This window comes from Ammospiza nelsoni, chromosome 7 (assembly GCF_027579445.1).
Source record: "Ammospiza nelsoni isolate bAmmNel1 chromosome 7, bAmmNel1.pri, whole genome shotgun sequence".
Classification (NCBI taxonomy): domain Eukaryota; kingdom Metazoa; phylum Chordata; class Aves; order Passeriformes; family Passerellidae; genus Ammospiza; species Ammospiza nelsoni.
Window position 1 is genome coordinate 34275496 of NC_080639.1, and position 15669 is coordinate 34291164.

Here is a 15669-nt window from a genome sequence, read left to right on the forward strand (position 1 = left end):
GGGTGGAAAATCAACTTTGGGACCTGCTCCAGAGGTCATTGTGGCTCTGGGACTGCCACAATGAGAGCAATTATCAGACATTGCTAATTGATTATGAATTCTCAGCCATTGCCAATGGCTCTGGTAGCAGCACTCACTGGGGAAGGTGAATTGTCACCAAGCTTCACCATGCCCCTTCCTGCAGGAGCCTTTGGGATCTGAGGAGATTTGGCCCATGGGCTGCAAAACCAAAATGTGTCACAACTTGGATGTTTGTCGCAGGCAGGGAAGGAAAATGGGCAAAGCCAGGCAGCTGATGCTGTCATTGGAAAGGGGCAGGAGAGGGATCTGGGCAGCTGCTCAGCATGATGGCTGTCCCTAGAAATAGTTCCTAGAAATCATCCTCCCTGCAGCAGAAAGAGAATAAGGTGATGGTCAGGCAATGTGGATCTATCAGGGATCCAATCAGAAATTGTTCCAAGCCCATCTTTCTGCTGGTGTTCAGAGGAGAAGGAGATGGCACCATTGTGTATGAGATTCTCATAAACAAGTGAGGAAGATGTGGCCTTGATGAGACAGGTATTGGGTGAGTGGAAAACTGGTTGCACAGTCAGAAAATTTGTCAGAAGTTCACTGCCAGAAAGGGAGGCAATGGCAAATATGGACCTGAGCCTGTTGCTTTTGTTTCTGTTTATGGTGTGAAGGAGAGATGAAATTATTTGTGTTATTTGATGTGCAGCTGGGAGGGACTTGAGCACAGCAGAGGCCAGATTTATAACTCAAAGGGACCAGAGGAGCAGTCTGGGAAGAGCCCCTGGTTTGAATTCCAGTCGTGCTGGTGAGTGAAGGCAGCGGGTGCAGGGTCTCAGTGGAGCCAGGGAAATCGTCCTGGCTGTGCTGGGAGCCAGGAAAAGCAATGGCTGGGAGGGTGTTGTGCTGCACTTCAGCACCAATGGGGTTTGGCTGGAGAGTGTCCAAAGGGAACTGTAAAAATAGCAAGAGGTGGCTGGGATTTAACCTCTGCAGGAAAGGCAGAGGGAATGGTGAGAGACACCGAGGAAATGCAGCGCGTCCTTCAGCATGGGGCCCCTGAGGAGGGAGAGGGTTCCCCCTTCTTCTTGCCAGGTAGGACAAGATATGAGGAACTTAAATTGCAGTTTAAGAGAGGATAAAGACATCTTTGTGCACTTTTCAAGGTACAGTCTGACACTTCCCCACTTGCCTTCCCCACTCCTGATTGCCTGTAAGCCTGGCTTAGCACAACATCTATTCCAGCAACTCACGTGGCTTTGGTGAATTAGCTACTTAACCCATGGGAATTGTACCATTATCTTCAGAAGAACTAGAAAAATAAAGTGCATTTATGAGGTTTTTATTGTTTTCACCCCACCATCAGCATTCCATTTAAGAACATCAAAAGATTAAAAAAACAGATAGAGACATCTGCCAGCATCTCTGGAGATGAGTGTTGCACTTTCTTCTAATCCAGAACCATGCCTTCACAAAACAGAGGAATTTTTTATTTTTTTTTTTTGTATTTAAGAACCATCTAAAGACCCTTTTACTGTGTTTAAACAGAGTCCTGTGTCAGCACAGTTAAAAAATGCTGGCACTTGCTCTGCACAGATTAAAGATGATAAATTACCCTTTGCTGCTTGGACCCCATTTGCAGTTTGTATTGCAAGGTTGTGCAACACTCTGAGGCAGTGGCAGGGCTGGAGACGTGGAGCAAAGTCCAGGTGCAGGCTGGATTTTCCCCTACAGCACTTTTCATTCCTTCTCTAGCCCGGAGAGAAGAGCTGCAGGGAGCAGCCTGTCCCCTCCTGCAGCCTCCCAGCATGGCTTCACCCATGAGGAATTTGCTGACAGACCTTGGCAGATACGTCCAGTCCTTTCGTGTCTTCCTGGAGAGATCCACGGAGCACCAGAGCATGCAGGGGTTCATGGAGAGGCACCTGCCAGATGTCATAGCCAGGTAACCCCAGCCTGGCCTCAGGGACAGCCAGGGCCAGGGGGTGCTGGCCTCGGGATTGCTGTTCCCTGCCCTGTCTGCTGGCCTGGGATAGATTCCATTTGCACACACGGCTCTGGATGGTGGCTCTCGGGATGGAGGCTCTCACAGATATGTTTTCTGAAAAATCCTTTTCTTAGGATTTTTTCTCCTGAGAAGCTGAGAGGCCTCAGGAACAAAATGTAAACAATGGTTATCTGCTGCTGTGGAATGCAACAGGTGCATCTGGGATTGGTCTCATGTGGTTGTTTCTAATTAAGGGCCAATCACAGTCAGCTGGCTCAGACTCTCTGTTCGAGACACAAGCTTTTGTTACTCATTCCTTCCTTTTCTATTCTTAGCTAGCCTTCTGATGAAATCCTTTCTTCTATTCTTTTAGTATAGTTTTAATATAATATATATCATCAAATAATAAATCAGCCTTCTGAAACATGGAGTCAGATCCTCATCTCTTCCCTCATCCTGGGACCCCTGTGAACACAGTCACAGGAGGCTGCCTAGCCAGGAGGAGATAAGGCTGCATTGTTTCCTTGCACGCAAAAACGGCTGGCCCTGAATCAGCTCTGAAATGCTCTAACAGATACTATATTCTAGCATCAAACTTGATGGAAAGCAGCTTTTTAAAAGCAAGCTTTTCAGGTAATATTTAGGGTTTCTCTAGGATGACTGGATTGTGCCCATGCTTGGCCTGCCAGTGTGTGTCCTTTGCTGGCTGGCTTGGGAGCAGGCAGCCAGCATCAAATCCTGGCTCTGGGGATGCTCTGCTCAGGGCTTCATGGCTCTGCCAAAGCCTCACTCAGGGATTTTTGGAGCATTGCACTCTCCCCTCTCCCTCCCCATTTTGCATAATGCAAAAGTTCTACAAATAATTTTTAAGCTGCTGGTCCAGACCCCGAGGGCTCTGTTCCTCAGAGCGCAGACACAGAGAAGGTGTGCACTTGCTTCTGCTTGTATTCCCTCATAATAAAAGGAAAATGCCACCTCTACAAATTGCCAAATAATCCAAAATAACAGTTTGGAAATCACAAATGTTCAAAGGGGAAGAATTCTGAATCTGATCCCTCCTGCCTACTTGCAGGCATGCCTGTGTACACACACATTACATTTGGGTTTTGCCCTGCAAATTTTACTCTTAATGGGATCTCCAGTGTCTCACATCATGCATGGAACCCTCTCTACTGGACAGCTCTCCTAAAAGGTATAAATAATGTTTTTCAGTATTGGAAATGGGAAGTCTACAATCAATGTTCTAAGTGTTGGTGGTGGAGCAGGTACGTATGGACTTCAATATTGGTATGTCTTTTCCTTTATTTCTTTCCTTAAAAATAGGAGACTAAAAGTTGCAAAAGGAGCAGAATGGGAAATAAGTCTTTCCTTGATAAGTCAGCACCAGGGGACAGCTGGTGTTAGTTGATGTGTGACCACATCATCTGAAAACAGCTTGTGCCTCCCCACTCTGATTCCTCTGTGTCCTCCATAAAAACCTCTCCTTCTACAGCATCCCTCCTCAAAGGCAGAGAGAAACTTTAACTGCTCCACAGGGTTTCTATACAAAACCAAAACAAGACAAAACAAAACAAAAGCAGCAAAAACCCCACCCAAACCCCAAACAAAATAATGTTTGAGATTCCTCAGAAAATTTTATTTTTTACCTGCATTACAATATTCCCCCTGTACCTTTATTGAGGTGATAGCTCCCATCACTGCTATGTAAGAGCCATGGCTGAGCTCTGCTTTGCTGTGTTTGCTGACCACCATCAGTGTACAAGTTTCTGCTGGAGCTACTGCCCTCCAAAACATTGGGGGTGAGCATGAGCTCCAGAAGAAATACAAATAAGAAGTCTTTTGTCTGACATTCACTGAGTGGAAAAACAATACCGGTAAGATCAAGTAGCTTTTCATTAAGTTCTTGCTTAAGTGGCCCCATAATTAAAACCTATGTTTCTTTCTCTGCCCATTAAGTCACCACACTTAAATTTTATATGAACAGTTAAATCTAGTTTAAATGCTGTAGTCATACCATCGCCAAAGACTAACCTCAGTTTGGTTAGTGTCTCCTCCATAAAGTAATTGTATGTAAATGGAAAGTAATTGTATGTAAATGGTTGGCATTAGCCATAAAACAGACAGTGTGACAGAGCAGGAACATTGCTCTCCAAAGGAAAGCATTCCTCAGGAAAAAAGAGAGAAAAGAGAGAAAGAAAGGGAGAGAGAGAGAGAGAAAAAGAGAGAGGAGAGAGAGAGGAAAAAAGAGAGAGAGAGGAAAAGAAAGAGAGAGAGAGAGAAGAAAAGAGAGAGAGAGAGAGGAAAAAAGAGAGAGAGGAAAAGAAAGAGAGAGAGAGAGAAGAAAAGAGAAAGAGAGAGAGAAAAGAGAGAGAAAGAGAAAAGAGAGAGAGAAAAGAGAGAGAGAGAGAGAGAGAAAAGAGAGAGAAAAGAGAGAGAGAGAAAAGAGAGAGAAAAGAGAGAGAGAGAGAGAAAAGAGAGAGAGAGAGAGAAAAGAGAGAGAGAAAAGAGAGAGAGAGAGAGAAAAGAGAGAGAGAAAAGAGAGAGAGAGAGAGAAAAGAGAGAGAAAAGAAAGAGAGAGAGGAAAAAAAGAGAGAAAAAGAGAGAGAACACAAGCGTGGTTCTTCATCCTGGCCAGAGACAGTCCAGCTTGCCATTAATCAGTAATGGGTAGGCAAAGCTCACTTTGTGATCTAAAAATCCCCAGATCACCCAACCCCATCTGCTCACAGGTTTGTTCTCAGCACAGCCGTTGTGAGGCCAGGAGGGAGCCGATCCCCAGATCCCCCTATAGCCGAGCCTGGCTGCTGTGGAGGGCAGTGATGGAGCTGCTGCCCCAACCCCACCTGCCCCTGCTCTTCTTAGGAAGGAGGCACAGAAAAAAAGCTTTTCCTCTCAGTTTTTCCACCTCGGGAGACAAGAACCCATTAATGCAGCATCCCATCCCATTAGATCCCATCCCATTAGATCCCATCCCATTCCAGCTGCCCAAACACCGCTGCCTTATTAAGTTCACACTCCAGCGCGCCGCTCTCTGTACCTTTAAAAACCATCAAAGGCATCAGCGCTGCTGTAAAGGAGCAACTGGGCTATAAACCATCCCGTTACGTAAAATGTTTAATTAGAAACTTAATGGCGAACATAGTGGTAGCCTTTAAAAGGTAATTGTGTTGGAGAGTTTAAATAATTCGGATAGCCTAATTGCCAAATTGTTGATAATGCAAGCTGCCGCCGATCTGAGTGTAAAATGCCTCGGGACACTTGTTTGCATATAAAAGAGCTGAAAGTGAAGTCATTTAAGGCTGTGGATTAATTTATGAATTAAAGGGGTGGGTTTTTTGGTTAAAAGCAGTACAAGGGTGATTTGGCCACACAAGAGCAGAAGGGAATATTTTAACCTATCTGCATATGGAAATACAAAATTCAGTTTATTTATTTTTTAATCAGGACCTGCACAGCCTTTTCAAAGGACTAATAATTTTATGGGAAGTTGGTAAAGCAACCAAAAATCAAACTATGGCAGTAGTTAATTTCAAATTCTGTGTTCCCAAATTTTACCATGGCAGACTACAGAGTACAGGGCTTGCAGCAATAGCAAAGCTGCAGCTCTTTCTGCTGCCTCAGAAATTCAATTTCCCTCCCTCAAAGAACATGCTTCCAGAGATGCCATGTGAGGGTTGGTGTTGCTGGTTGCTTTAAGAAGGACACATAAGTCTGAGAAAATGCAACTCTTCCTCGCTTTGGTGTGTTATGTACCCTGGGCACTAATGAGCAATTTAGTGCCCAGTGTTTTCCTTTTGTTCCTCAAATATTCTGCAGGATGGAACCAATGCTGAAGTGGTGGGAGTCCCTGGCTCTGAAAATGATGAGGGTGGGCAGAGTCTGTGCAGCTCCTCCTTCCACAGCCCCACAGCAAGGGCCTGCCTGGCCATCAGGGTGGTCTTCCATTCAGTGCAAAACTTTGTTCATTTGTAGGGAATTCTATAACATGGAGTTTTGTGCAAGCACAAGTAAATCTTCCAGGACAAAGCTAGATATTTACTTGTAACATGACCTCTGGACCTAATATTCAATATAGTTACCCTCTGTTTCACTCTTTCTTACCTTAATTTATTCTGCTGTTGCTTTTTCCACCTAAAATCTATCCAAGCACAATAAGCAGAGGTTGGAGAAAGTTGAGCAAGCCAGCTGGATATTGTCCCTGGACTCATGCCTCAGTCAGAAATATCATCCCCCTGAGTTTCCTCCACTGCAGATGGGGTGAGATGGCTGAGAATGATGGAGCTATTTTTAAATTCTGAAATCTTGGATCTACCAGTACATCCATCAATAGAACAATTACAGCTGGCCTGAGCAGTGTTTAGAGAGAACTCTTCCTCAACAGAAACATGAAACACAGGAATCTCTGGGGTATTCTGTAAACAAGGGTTAGCTAAACACAAATGGTATGTGCTCCATTCATCATTCTTTTGGGAAAAGTCACAGGACACTGAAGACAAACAGATATGAGTATTGTCTCTGATCCCAGTGTAAACACATATTCCCTTTCCCTCCTCCACATGACCTTGTAGCCAGTGAGGTGCCTGGCTAGAAATGCTCCTACTGACTCCTAAGCAACCCTGCCAAGTTTGCTGGAGCCCTCAGAACTGGCACTGTGAGAGCCCTGTAGGATCTCCTCCTCGAGGTTAGACCGTGTCCAGAAAAAGAGAGGTCAAGCATGACTGTGTCAGGTTTTCCCTTGGCCCTGGTGGTGCCAGTAAGAGAGGAGAAATGAAGAGATTTGGGACTGATGTTTACATTTTTCTCAAGTCCTAGAGCTCAATCTTCACTTGCAACCTACTGAGAACACAAAGCAGCTGCTTGGCCCTGTGTGGTGCACCCATACATAAATGGCAGAAATCAGTCTGCCAAGCTGGGGGTGTGATGGTGGTGGAGATTTCCTTTGTCTGAGCTTTGCTTTCATTCTCTGTTTTGTGTCTCCTGCTTCTTTAGGTGAGATGGACTTGCAGATCCTCTCAAAAATACGAGCCAGGTATCCTGGGGCCACCATCAACAACGATGTGATAGAGCCAAGTGCTGACCAAATCTCCAAGTACAAAGGTATTTTTACACTAAATAAATTAAATTTACATTAATTATTTTACATGCATTTAAAAGTGCTGAAAAGTGGATGACCCTATGTTCAAATGCCTTCTTGTCAGAACTGTCTATTAAAAGTTAAAAAATTCAAATTTTCATGTTTTTTTGCAATCATTGCTTCTCAGCAATGTTCACTCTCATTGAAATCTTAGTCTCTCACGCTGCAAAGATCTCTGAATGGCAAATGCTTGCCTAGGTAGACTTTAAAAGCTAAACAAGGTGGGAAGTGATGGGTGATTTTATAGGAATGGAGTGAAATCCCGGCATTTCAGAAAGTTTTTCCATTTCAACTTGTGTTGAATCAGGATCCTTCCTCAGCATCAAAGGGAAAATTTTAGTGTCTCATGGTGATTCTCTCACATCTTAAATATCGTTTCCAACAAACACCTAAAGCTCACAGTGGGGCACTAAATTAGTAACCAGGCTTTGAATTAGAAAACACGGGAAGGGAAGCAGGAGTGATAGGAAAGGCTTTTACCGTGTGCTCTGGGGCTCAGAGCTTCTTCCCTTCCCCAGCCCAAAGGTCTAAGCAGCATCCATGGAGGAAAATGGAACATTTTCCGAGCAGGATTGAGTGTTAACGAGGGTACTTTGATCAAATTGCCCTACAAAGTGAGCATTAAACAGCAACGCAGGGTTTGATTATCACTGTATTAGAGCCCACCAGGATTCACCTCCAGGTGGTGCTGAGGGAGGTGGCACCAGCCCTGAGCAGAGCTCACCTGGCCAGAGAGCCATCCTGGATGGATGTGAGCGCAAGGAATGAACCTCAGCAGCTGAGTCTCTTGCTGGAAATCCTCCAAGCCATGGTAAATACCAGGCTGTGAAACCACACTGTAAATCTCCAGTCTTGCTCTTGCTTGAATCCTTAAAAATGAAGCATTCCCAGTGTGAATCAGCTTGTGGAAGTCAAAGGAAAAAAAAAGAAGCAATCCCTTTCTCCCTGCAGTTAGGTAGCTCAGAATCACTGGAAGCAACAAAGGCTCCCAGGACAAACCTAATTTTTAAAGATCTTTCTCAATTTAACACAGACCTGATCTTTTAAAAGATGTCTTGTGCAAAATCCCCAGTGCTCTTATATTCCTGCAGGCTGAAATGGTGAAGGGTGGGCAACACAGCATCTTCTCTGTTTGTAAGACAGTTTGTGCACTTGAGCAAGGAATTTCTGTCCTGTCTGGGCTACACTGGACTGGATTTGCTCTGAATCTTCCCAGTGGTCCCACCAGCCACCACCAATTAACTGGCAGTCCCATCCTACTGCAGAGAGTTTCTTTCCAGAAGAAAGTTAAAGAAAATATAAAGCGTTGTCCTTATTTTAAGTTTTATGCTAAACTAGAAATGAAATATTCATCTGAATTTCTTTCTTTAAACTGTCTTATTTGGTAATTTATCATGTCCCCAGTAGCTACCGTTAATTAGGTTTCTGAGGCCTAAGATTTTCTGTAGAGAGTTAGAAACATCATCTGCACCTCTGAGGATTCAGCAGTTGTGTTTTCTGCCTCACCAAATTCTTTCTCCATGGGAAGGAGAAGCCAAGCTCACGAGAGAAACTCCTTGGGATGTGCAATGATGACAAACTCAGGTTTCTCTTAGGCTGTGGCATGGGACGGAGGCTTTCCTCAAAGCTTCATGGGCAGGCTGTGCCTTTCCCTCGCTCCTGGTGGATTCCCCTGGTGGCCATGGTTGGAGTGTTGGTGGCCCCACATCTGAGCTCCGTCACCAGCACAGCTGCCAGTTCTGATGGCACCCATCAGGTACACAACAGCTCCTGGCTGGGAAAAGAATCTGGGGTGAGCCCGGGGGAAGAGGAAGGAAAACTTTTCATCAGGGATTCAGATGAATATTTAGGCAGAAATTCACCACAATCCCATAATGAATTTCCATTTCCTAGTGTTTGCACTTTGAAGGCCCAGCCTGGAAAGCAATTCAGTTTTCTTCCCAGCTCCCCCTTGCAGACAGACCCACAATTAAACTGAACCAGACTGCTCTGGATTATTGGTGAGGGCATAAGAGCTGCTCCTGAGCTTAGAGCAGCAAATCAAATCTGGACTGCCAGTGCTGGGGCCAGTGGCTGATAAATGGAAGCTAACAGAGTAACAGTGGCAGCATCTGAAAGGGGCGGCCCATTTCCAGGCTCAGAAGAGAGGAGATAAGCACTGATGGAGCATTTCTCATCTGCCTGACGGGGACGTGTCCAAATCAGAGCCCAGAGGGAGGAACATTGTCATTAGTGCTGTAAAGGCTCTGGTATTAGCAAACTGTGCTGTTCTGAACATGTGTTCTGTAGCTAAGGCTCAGCCTGCCTTTGGGCCATGTAAGTTTTAAATTGATGCTAACTCCAGTGAAGCACAGGAACTGAATCAGGGGCTGCTTTGGCCTGGAGCAGTGCTGAGCAGCAGCACAGTGAGAGGAGCTCCATATGCCAGCAGATGGACATTAGTATTCCCTACATTATGAAATTACCTCTTACTTTTGCTCCCATAAAAACAAAGAGAATGTAGCAATGAGCCAGGCCCTCAGTGTAACTTATTGTTTGAATCCACTTCTCCAAAATACTGTTTTCCTCAGCTGCTGATGTGCATTGTACTGAGGTCTGAGGACACTCCATGTGTCACTCCTTAAAGCTCTTTGCTTTAAAACACTGTCATCCCTTTTGCCTGAAGCAGCTGGTCAGAACTGTGGGCTCCTGAAAAATTGTTTCTACAGAAGCCACTGAATGTCAAGAGAAGGGTCCTTGCTTTTGGAACAAAACTCCTTCCCTCTCCTGCCATCCCAGTTACACAAATTTAGAAGAATACATTTGCTTTTTCTGCCCTTCTCAACCTTTAAATTGTGCTTCTCTTCTAAAGAAACTCCTGCTTTGATCCATCCTTGGGCACTTGTTTTGATTTGGGGAAAATCCTCCACCATGGCCTGACTCCTGCTCAGCCATGTGGGTTTTGTTTGGCTCCCGCGTAAGTGCTGGGGCTATCAGTTCTTCTATTCCTCATGAAATGTGCTGCTTGTGGCCTCATAACAATGAATCCCAATCAACATCTTTTAATTCAGCTTGAGCCAGTCATGGGGAAGAAATTACTTCTATTTTTTTAGCTCAGGTAAACACCAGAAGAGCCCAAATGAGGGAGCAAAGGGAAAAGCAACAGACTCTCTTAAGATTTTGTCCTGTAAATCCCTCTACAGCCTTCTCCTCACATATGGGCTCAAGGTTTAAGATATTCCACTGTTGTGTTAAACTGGTACCAAAACTCTCTACCTAAATAAGGCTTTTGGATGTATTAAAGCTCTGAGTGGAAATCAGCCCCCTATTTGCAATTGAGATAACTCTGTCCTGCCTTCTCCTCTGTTTCAGAGCGTGTGGCTCAGGCATCAGACCTCGAGAACATAAAGTTTGCCTGGCACAAGGAGACAGCTGATGAATATGAAAGTCGAATGAATGCAGAAAAGAAGACTAAAAAATGGGACTTCATTCACATGATCCAGGTAAGAGTCTCTGCAAAGAAAATGCTGCCAAAGACTCAGCTGTTAAAAGTATGCATGAAGTATGTGACCTCATTATCCACTTGTAGGGGAAGAAAGGTGAGTTTACTTCCCAGTAATTTGAAGTGCTTTAGCATAAATGAACTGCAAAAATGAAAAGCAGCTTTGAGCACAGTAGTCCTATTAACCAGGCTGTGGGTGGCAGTCAACTAAGAATACATTTTAGCTGTTGTCTTCAAAAGCTCCTTGTCCTTTTCATGAAATTGCCTTTGTGTTCCCAAAGCCTTCACTGAAGAAAGGCAAATCTCTTCCTCTCAGGTTGATGAATAACATGAGCTCAGAGCTGGCAGCGCCAGAGAGCAGGCAGGGCATGTCAGCCCTGAGCCTGCAGTGGGAGCCCACAGCCCACACCTTCCTGAGGTGCTTCATTGTCCCTGCTTTTCTGCAGGATTGCCCCCATTTGGATCCTTTTAACAGTGTTATAATAGTCACCAGGATGGCACTGCATGTCTCTAAGCATCTCTGCTTTTTCCAGATGCTCTACTATGTGAAAGATATCCCAGCAACCGTCCGGTACTTCCACAGCCTCCTGGAATCACAGGGAAAGCTCCTCATCATCCTGGTGTCAGGTGAGAGCTGCTCCCCAAGCACTGCTCAGTCAGGAGAGGGCTCTTTGGGGCTCCTGTGTGTGGCACAGGCCACAGAGGTGAGCAGACATCCCCTGAAACCTGCCCACTGCCTGTGTCTGAGTGGATTTATGAGCCAAAACCCCACACCATGGGCACAAAACATCCCTCACTGCCTTCCCCACCTTACAGCCTGCCCAGTGATGGATGGCAGCTGGGGCCCTGCAGCAGGAGAGGCTCCATCCTGCAGCTCTCACTCACAGGAGCCCCTTCAGGCTCTGCTGGAAAAGGTTTCCAGGCTGGGCACTGCATTTTCTCTCTCCCAGAGACTCTGGCATTAAGCAAACGGCGGCGGGGGGCTCGGAAGTGCCATACAGCAGGTGTTGGAGCACATATGGTTCATTTTCTTTTCAAACTGCCCATTTCCTTAATATCATCATTTTGGGTACCAAACAGCGTTCTCAGGCAGTTTCAGATCTTGCAGAGATGCTCTGTGGTCAATCCAGCAGGAAAGTGTTGCAGCAGAGTAAACTACAACCTTTTAATGCTGTGGGCAAGGTATGCCAGAGACAGTGCAGTGGTGGAGTCCAATTTGACTCTAGAAAGCCTTTAATTTGCCTCAAAAGCTATGGAAATTTCAGCAGTGCAAACAGTCACATCTAGCAACTCTGAAAGCCATGTTAAGCATTATTTGTTCAGAGGTTTAAGCTTAATTTCTCATTGAATTTGGCCACCTCTGCAAACGTGATTGAAGTTCCTTTTATTTTGTTCATGAAGGATCCAGTATAAAGTGACACTTCTGACCTGAATTTATTCAACTACTTTTTTTTCCCCCAAATGATTTTGGTTTGAAGTGTTTTCAAGCACTTTACAATAAGAAATCTGTGTTTGAAATGATTTTAAAAAACCTGTTCATGTTCTTTGGCTGAACAAGAATAGATCACAATATCAGAGTATTGCTGATTACCTGAATATAGTTAATTATAACTCTTCCAGTTGCTTATCCTGTCCCTTTGGATATTCATAAAATGTGAATACAGGAAAGAATGTGTGCCTATGCAAAATTAAAGTTATTAAAGTTCTGAGTTCATGAAAAGTATTTGAAGTCCTCTCTGGGCCAGATGAGGCTGTGTTTTCTGATGGAGCAGAAATGGCTGGGAGCAACAAAAAAGTGAGATAGAGGAGCAGGGCTCAGAACAGCAGAGGGGAAAAGAAGGGGAAAACCTTGAGAAAAACAAGAGAATATAGAAGGGAAGTAAGAAGTGCGATTAAAATGAGTGCTGAAGCAAAAGGAGTTACTGAAAGATCATCAGAACAAAGCTAATTTCACACAAAAGTAATGTCAGCTCAAACTCATCAGGTAATTAAAGCCAGCCTGGGAGCAGGGCTGGCAGGAGAGGTGGAGGTGGCAGTGCCGGTGTGCAGGGGCTGTGGCTCTGCTGCAGAACGAAGGCAGAGCCAAGCTGAGCCCTCCCAGAGCCATCCTGGAACGCTGCCTTCAGGTAGGGGATAATTGCTGGGCTCCGAGTCACACCGCACTGACACCGGCACATTTCCTGCAATTAGTGCTCACCTTCAGGTTCCACCGGGTGAAAGAAAATATTGTCGCCTCCCTTCTAAACACAAACTGTTTATTTGACTGTAAATAACTGTTTGCACATAAAGCAACAAGTAACTGGTTTTAGTACCTAGGGAGAATTATTGTTGTAACTTTCAAGAGCTGCTCATTAGGCTCAAAGTTATTTTCACCCTGTCCAGTCATTCTGAGTAATCCTTCTAAAAATGACCATCCACTCAGCCACTGCAGAAACCTAAGGAATTATTCCTTAGGAATAGTTATTTCTAAGGAATAATCCAGAGCTACATGTGCATCCACCATCTTCATTTGAAAACTCTCTGGAGACTAAACAAGCAAATTGCACTAGAAATACCAAATCAGAGATCCAGGCTGGGGGGAAAATAAAGATGTGAAGATGTATGTGGGGACTTTCCAACTTACCCAGCTGGTTTGCTTTATAAAATGTCTCTTGAGAAGAGAAACACAAGTGTGAGCTGCTCTGGCCTCATCTGGGGGCTCAAGGAGGATGCTGGAGCTCCAGGGTAGGTGCCCACCCACTCCTGCAGCCCCCAAACCTGAGGAACAGAAGCAGGGGGGCAGCCAACTCCACTGTGCCCCAGAACATGTCCCAGCTCTGGGAAGATCCCACTTGCATTGATGACAACTGCTAAAAAACCCAGAAAATCAAAACTGCTTTGAAATCATGTTTTCCCTTAACTCTGAGTGTTTTTCTGGTGGTTTATCTCTCAGGAAAGAGTGGCTGGGAAACGCTGTGGAAGAAGTATAGTTCCTCCTTCCCTCTGGAGGATCTTTGCTCCTACGTTTCCTCTGGTGATTTGCCCAGGATGCTGGATTCAGCTGGGCTCAAGTACCAGCTCTACGAGCTGCCATCCCACTTGGACATAACCAGCTGCTTTACTGAAGGGGACAAAGATGGCGAGCTCTTGCTGGATTTCCTGACAGAAACACTTGACTTCGCTAAAACTGCCCCTCCTGAGCTAAAGCGTCAGGTGATGGAGGAGCTGAGAAAGCCTGGCTGCAGTGAAATCAGAGATGGGAAGGTGTTTTTCAATAACAGCCAGGGTGTAATAGTGGTTGAGCCATGAGTTAACCTCTTCTTGATTCAAAGCAAAGAGATACAAACTGTTGACAGCTGAAATGTATTTTTTCATCTTTTATAAATGGCTTCATTTACTTCAGCATTGGCAATAATTTTTGGAGCTTGTTAAGAAATCAGTATTGACATCTGTTTTTATAAATGAGATTTAATACTTGATTAATTCTGCACTAATCTATGACTGTGCAACTGACTAGGCAGTAAATTGTGCTTTATCATACAGATGTTGTGAAATCAGCTATAGCTCAGACCTTCCACTCAGGCACTGCAGAAACTGAAGGAATTATTCCTTAGGAATAGTTGTTCCTAAAGAATAATCCAGAGCTGCATGTGGTTCCACCATCTTCATTTAAAAACTCTCTGCACACTAAACAAGCAAATTGCAGTTTGTTGGTGCAGCTGGCAGGAATGCAGGCTCAGAATGACCAACCATTGGGTGGATCTTTGATGGGATTTCTTGAGCTTGTGGCTTCCAGATCTCACACCTGCAGCTACTGGAGGTGCATTCACACCTGCATGTTCAGTGTCTGCCTCTGCAGGCATCTCCATTCAATGGCACTGCTCCCCCTTTCTGTTTTTACTTTATAATCTATCCGCAGAACAAGTTCTGTGGCACTACAGAGGGAAGCAAGGGAAGAGGGGTGAGGCACAGGGTTGGTGACAAATGTCCTGGAGAGGAGGATTGCAGTCCTCAGCCCTGATGCAGAGTCTTTGTTGGGAATGAGCTGCTGCAGCTGCACAGAGCTTTTTTTGTGTTTTTAATTAACCACAGAATGCTTCTGGTCCCAGCCTTCCCCTGGCCTGTGAGCTTTGTAATAAGGAAAACGTAAAAATAAACTCTGATGCCAAAATGCCTGGTTCTAGTAGCATTTTTTAATTTCATTTTCAATGGCATTGTGTCAGGTACATCTATTCACTCTACAAGGTATTCAGCAAGAAGGGGGTTTCACCTCCTCAGCTTCTTCTCCATGTGAGGCTGTTGTGGTTGATGCATTTGTTTTGCTAAATGATTTTATAGTTTTCAGAAGTGTTTTCTCTCTACAAGGCACAATACATAGTGGGATACAATAGAGATGCTTGGATGGATTTAACAGCCGGAATACTCGATTTATCCCCTGAGACAGGTGTGATTTCTGCCATTGCAATAATTTGATTCAGTGTTGAAATGGTTTACTTTAGGTAATACTTTAGCTGCAAGGAATTGTGTTTTATTTTTGCACACACATTTCTGATACAATATAGATTATTAATCATTTGAAGTGATTTCAAGAGATCATATTGGGCGTAATAGCTGTTTATATTTATTTTAGGGCAAGTTATTTGAAACACAAACATCTCCTGGTGCTCAAATGTTAATTCAGGTGGAGTTTAGAACATTTCCATGATAATCCTCTGTTGGACAGGACAAAATTTATCACCACTTTACCCAGTTCTGTGCACAGGCTCCTGCATTAGGAGACCTCAGTGTATCTGTGAGCTGCTGTGGTCACATGCCAGAGCAGGAATGAAAGAAAATCTCCCATTAGAACAGATTGCTGCACACATTTCTAATGGCAAACAAATTAAAGTTACATTTATTTTCGTGGCTCTTTTGGGCTGTCAGTGACCTTTTCTAAATGGTGCTTGCAAAGCAGGTGACTGCTGAATATTGCCACATCAACCCTGTCAGGGGTGAGGTATCTCAGGGAGCCACAGAAATGCCAGAACAAAACCAAAAAAACACTAATCCAGCAACAAAACCCAGCAATAAGATGCCCTT

The 15669-nt window shown here is 44.5% G+C and overlaps 1 protein-coding gene across 1 annotated transcript; it reads left to right on the plus strand.

The window, feature by feature from the left end:
* Positions 1–1010: 1010 nt before the first annotated feature.
* LOC132075785 (histamine N-methyltransferase-like) lies at positions 1011–14761 on the plus strand. Its single transcript, XM_059476482.1, has 7 exons — positions 1011–1104; positions 1765–1954; positions 3209–3261; positions 6986–7093; positions 10482–10612; positions 11145–11238; positions 13544–14761. The coding sequence occupies exons 1-7, from the start codon at positions 1020–1022 to the stop codon at positions 13897–13899; spliced, it is 1017 nt and encodes a 338-aa protein (XP_059332465.1). The 5' UTR covers positions 1011–1019; the 3' UTR covers positions 13900–14761.
* Positions 14762–15669: the final 908 nt, after the last annotated feature.

Excerpts from the sequence above, each read along its gene's own strand:
- LOC132075785 (XM_059476482.1), top strand. The coding sequence starts at position 1,020 with ATGGTGAGAGACACCGAGGAAATGCAGCGCGTCCTTCAGCATGGGGCC. Across the intron at positions 1,105-1,764 it reads TTCCCCCTTCTTCTTGCCAG|CCCGGAGAGAAGAGCTGCAG; the intron begins GTAGGACAAGAT and ends TTCCTTCTCTAG. Across the intron at positions 1,955-3,208 it reads CTGCCAGATGTCATAGCCAG|TATTGGAAATGGGAAGTCTA; the intron begins GTAACCCCAGCC and ends AATGTTTTTCAG.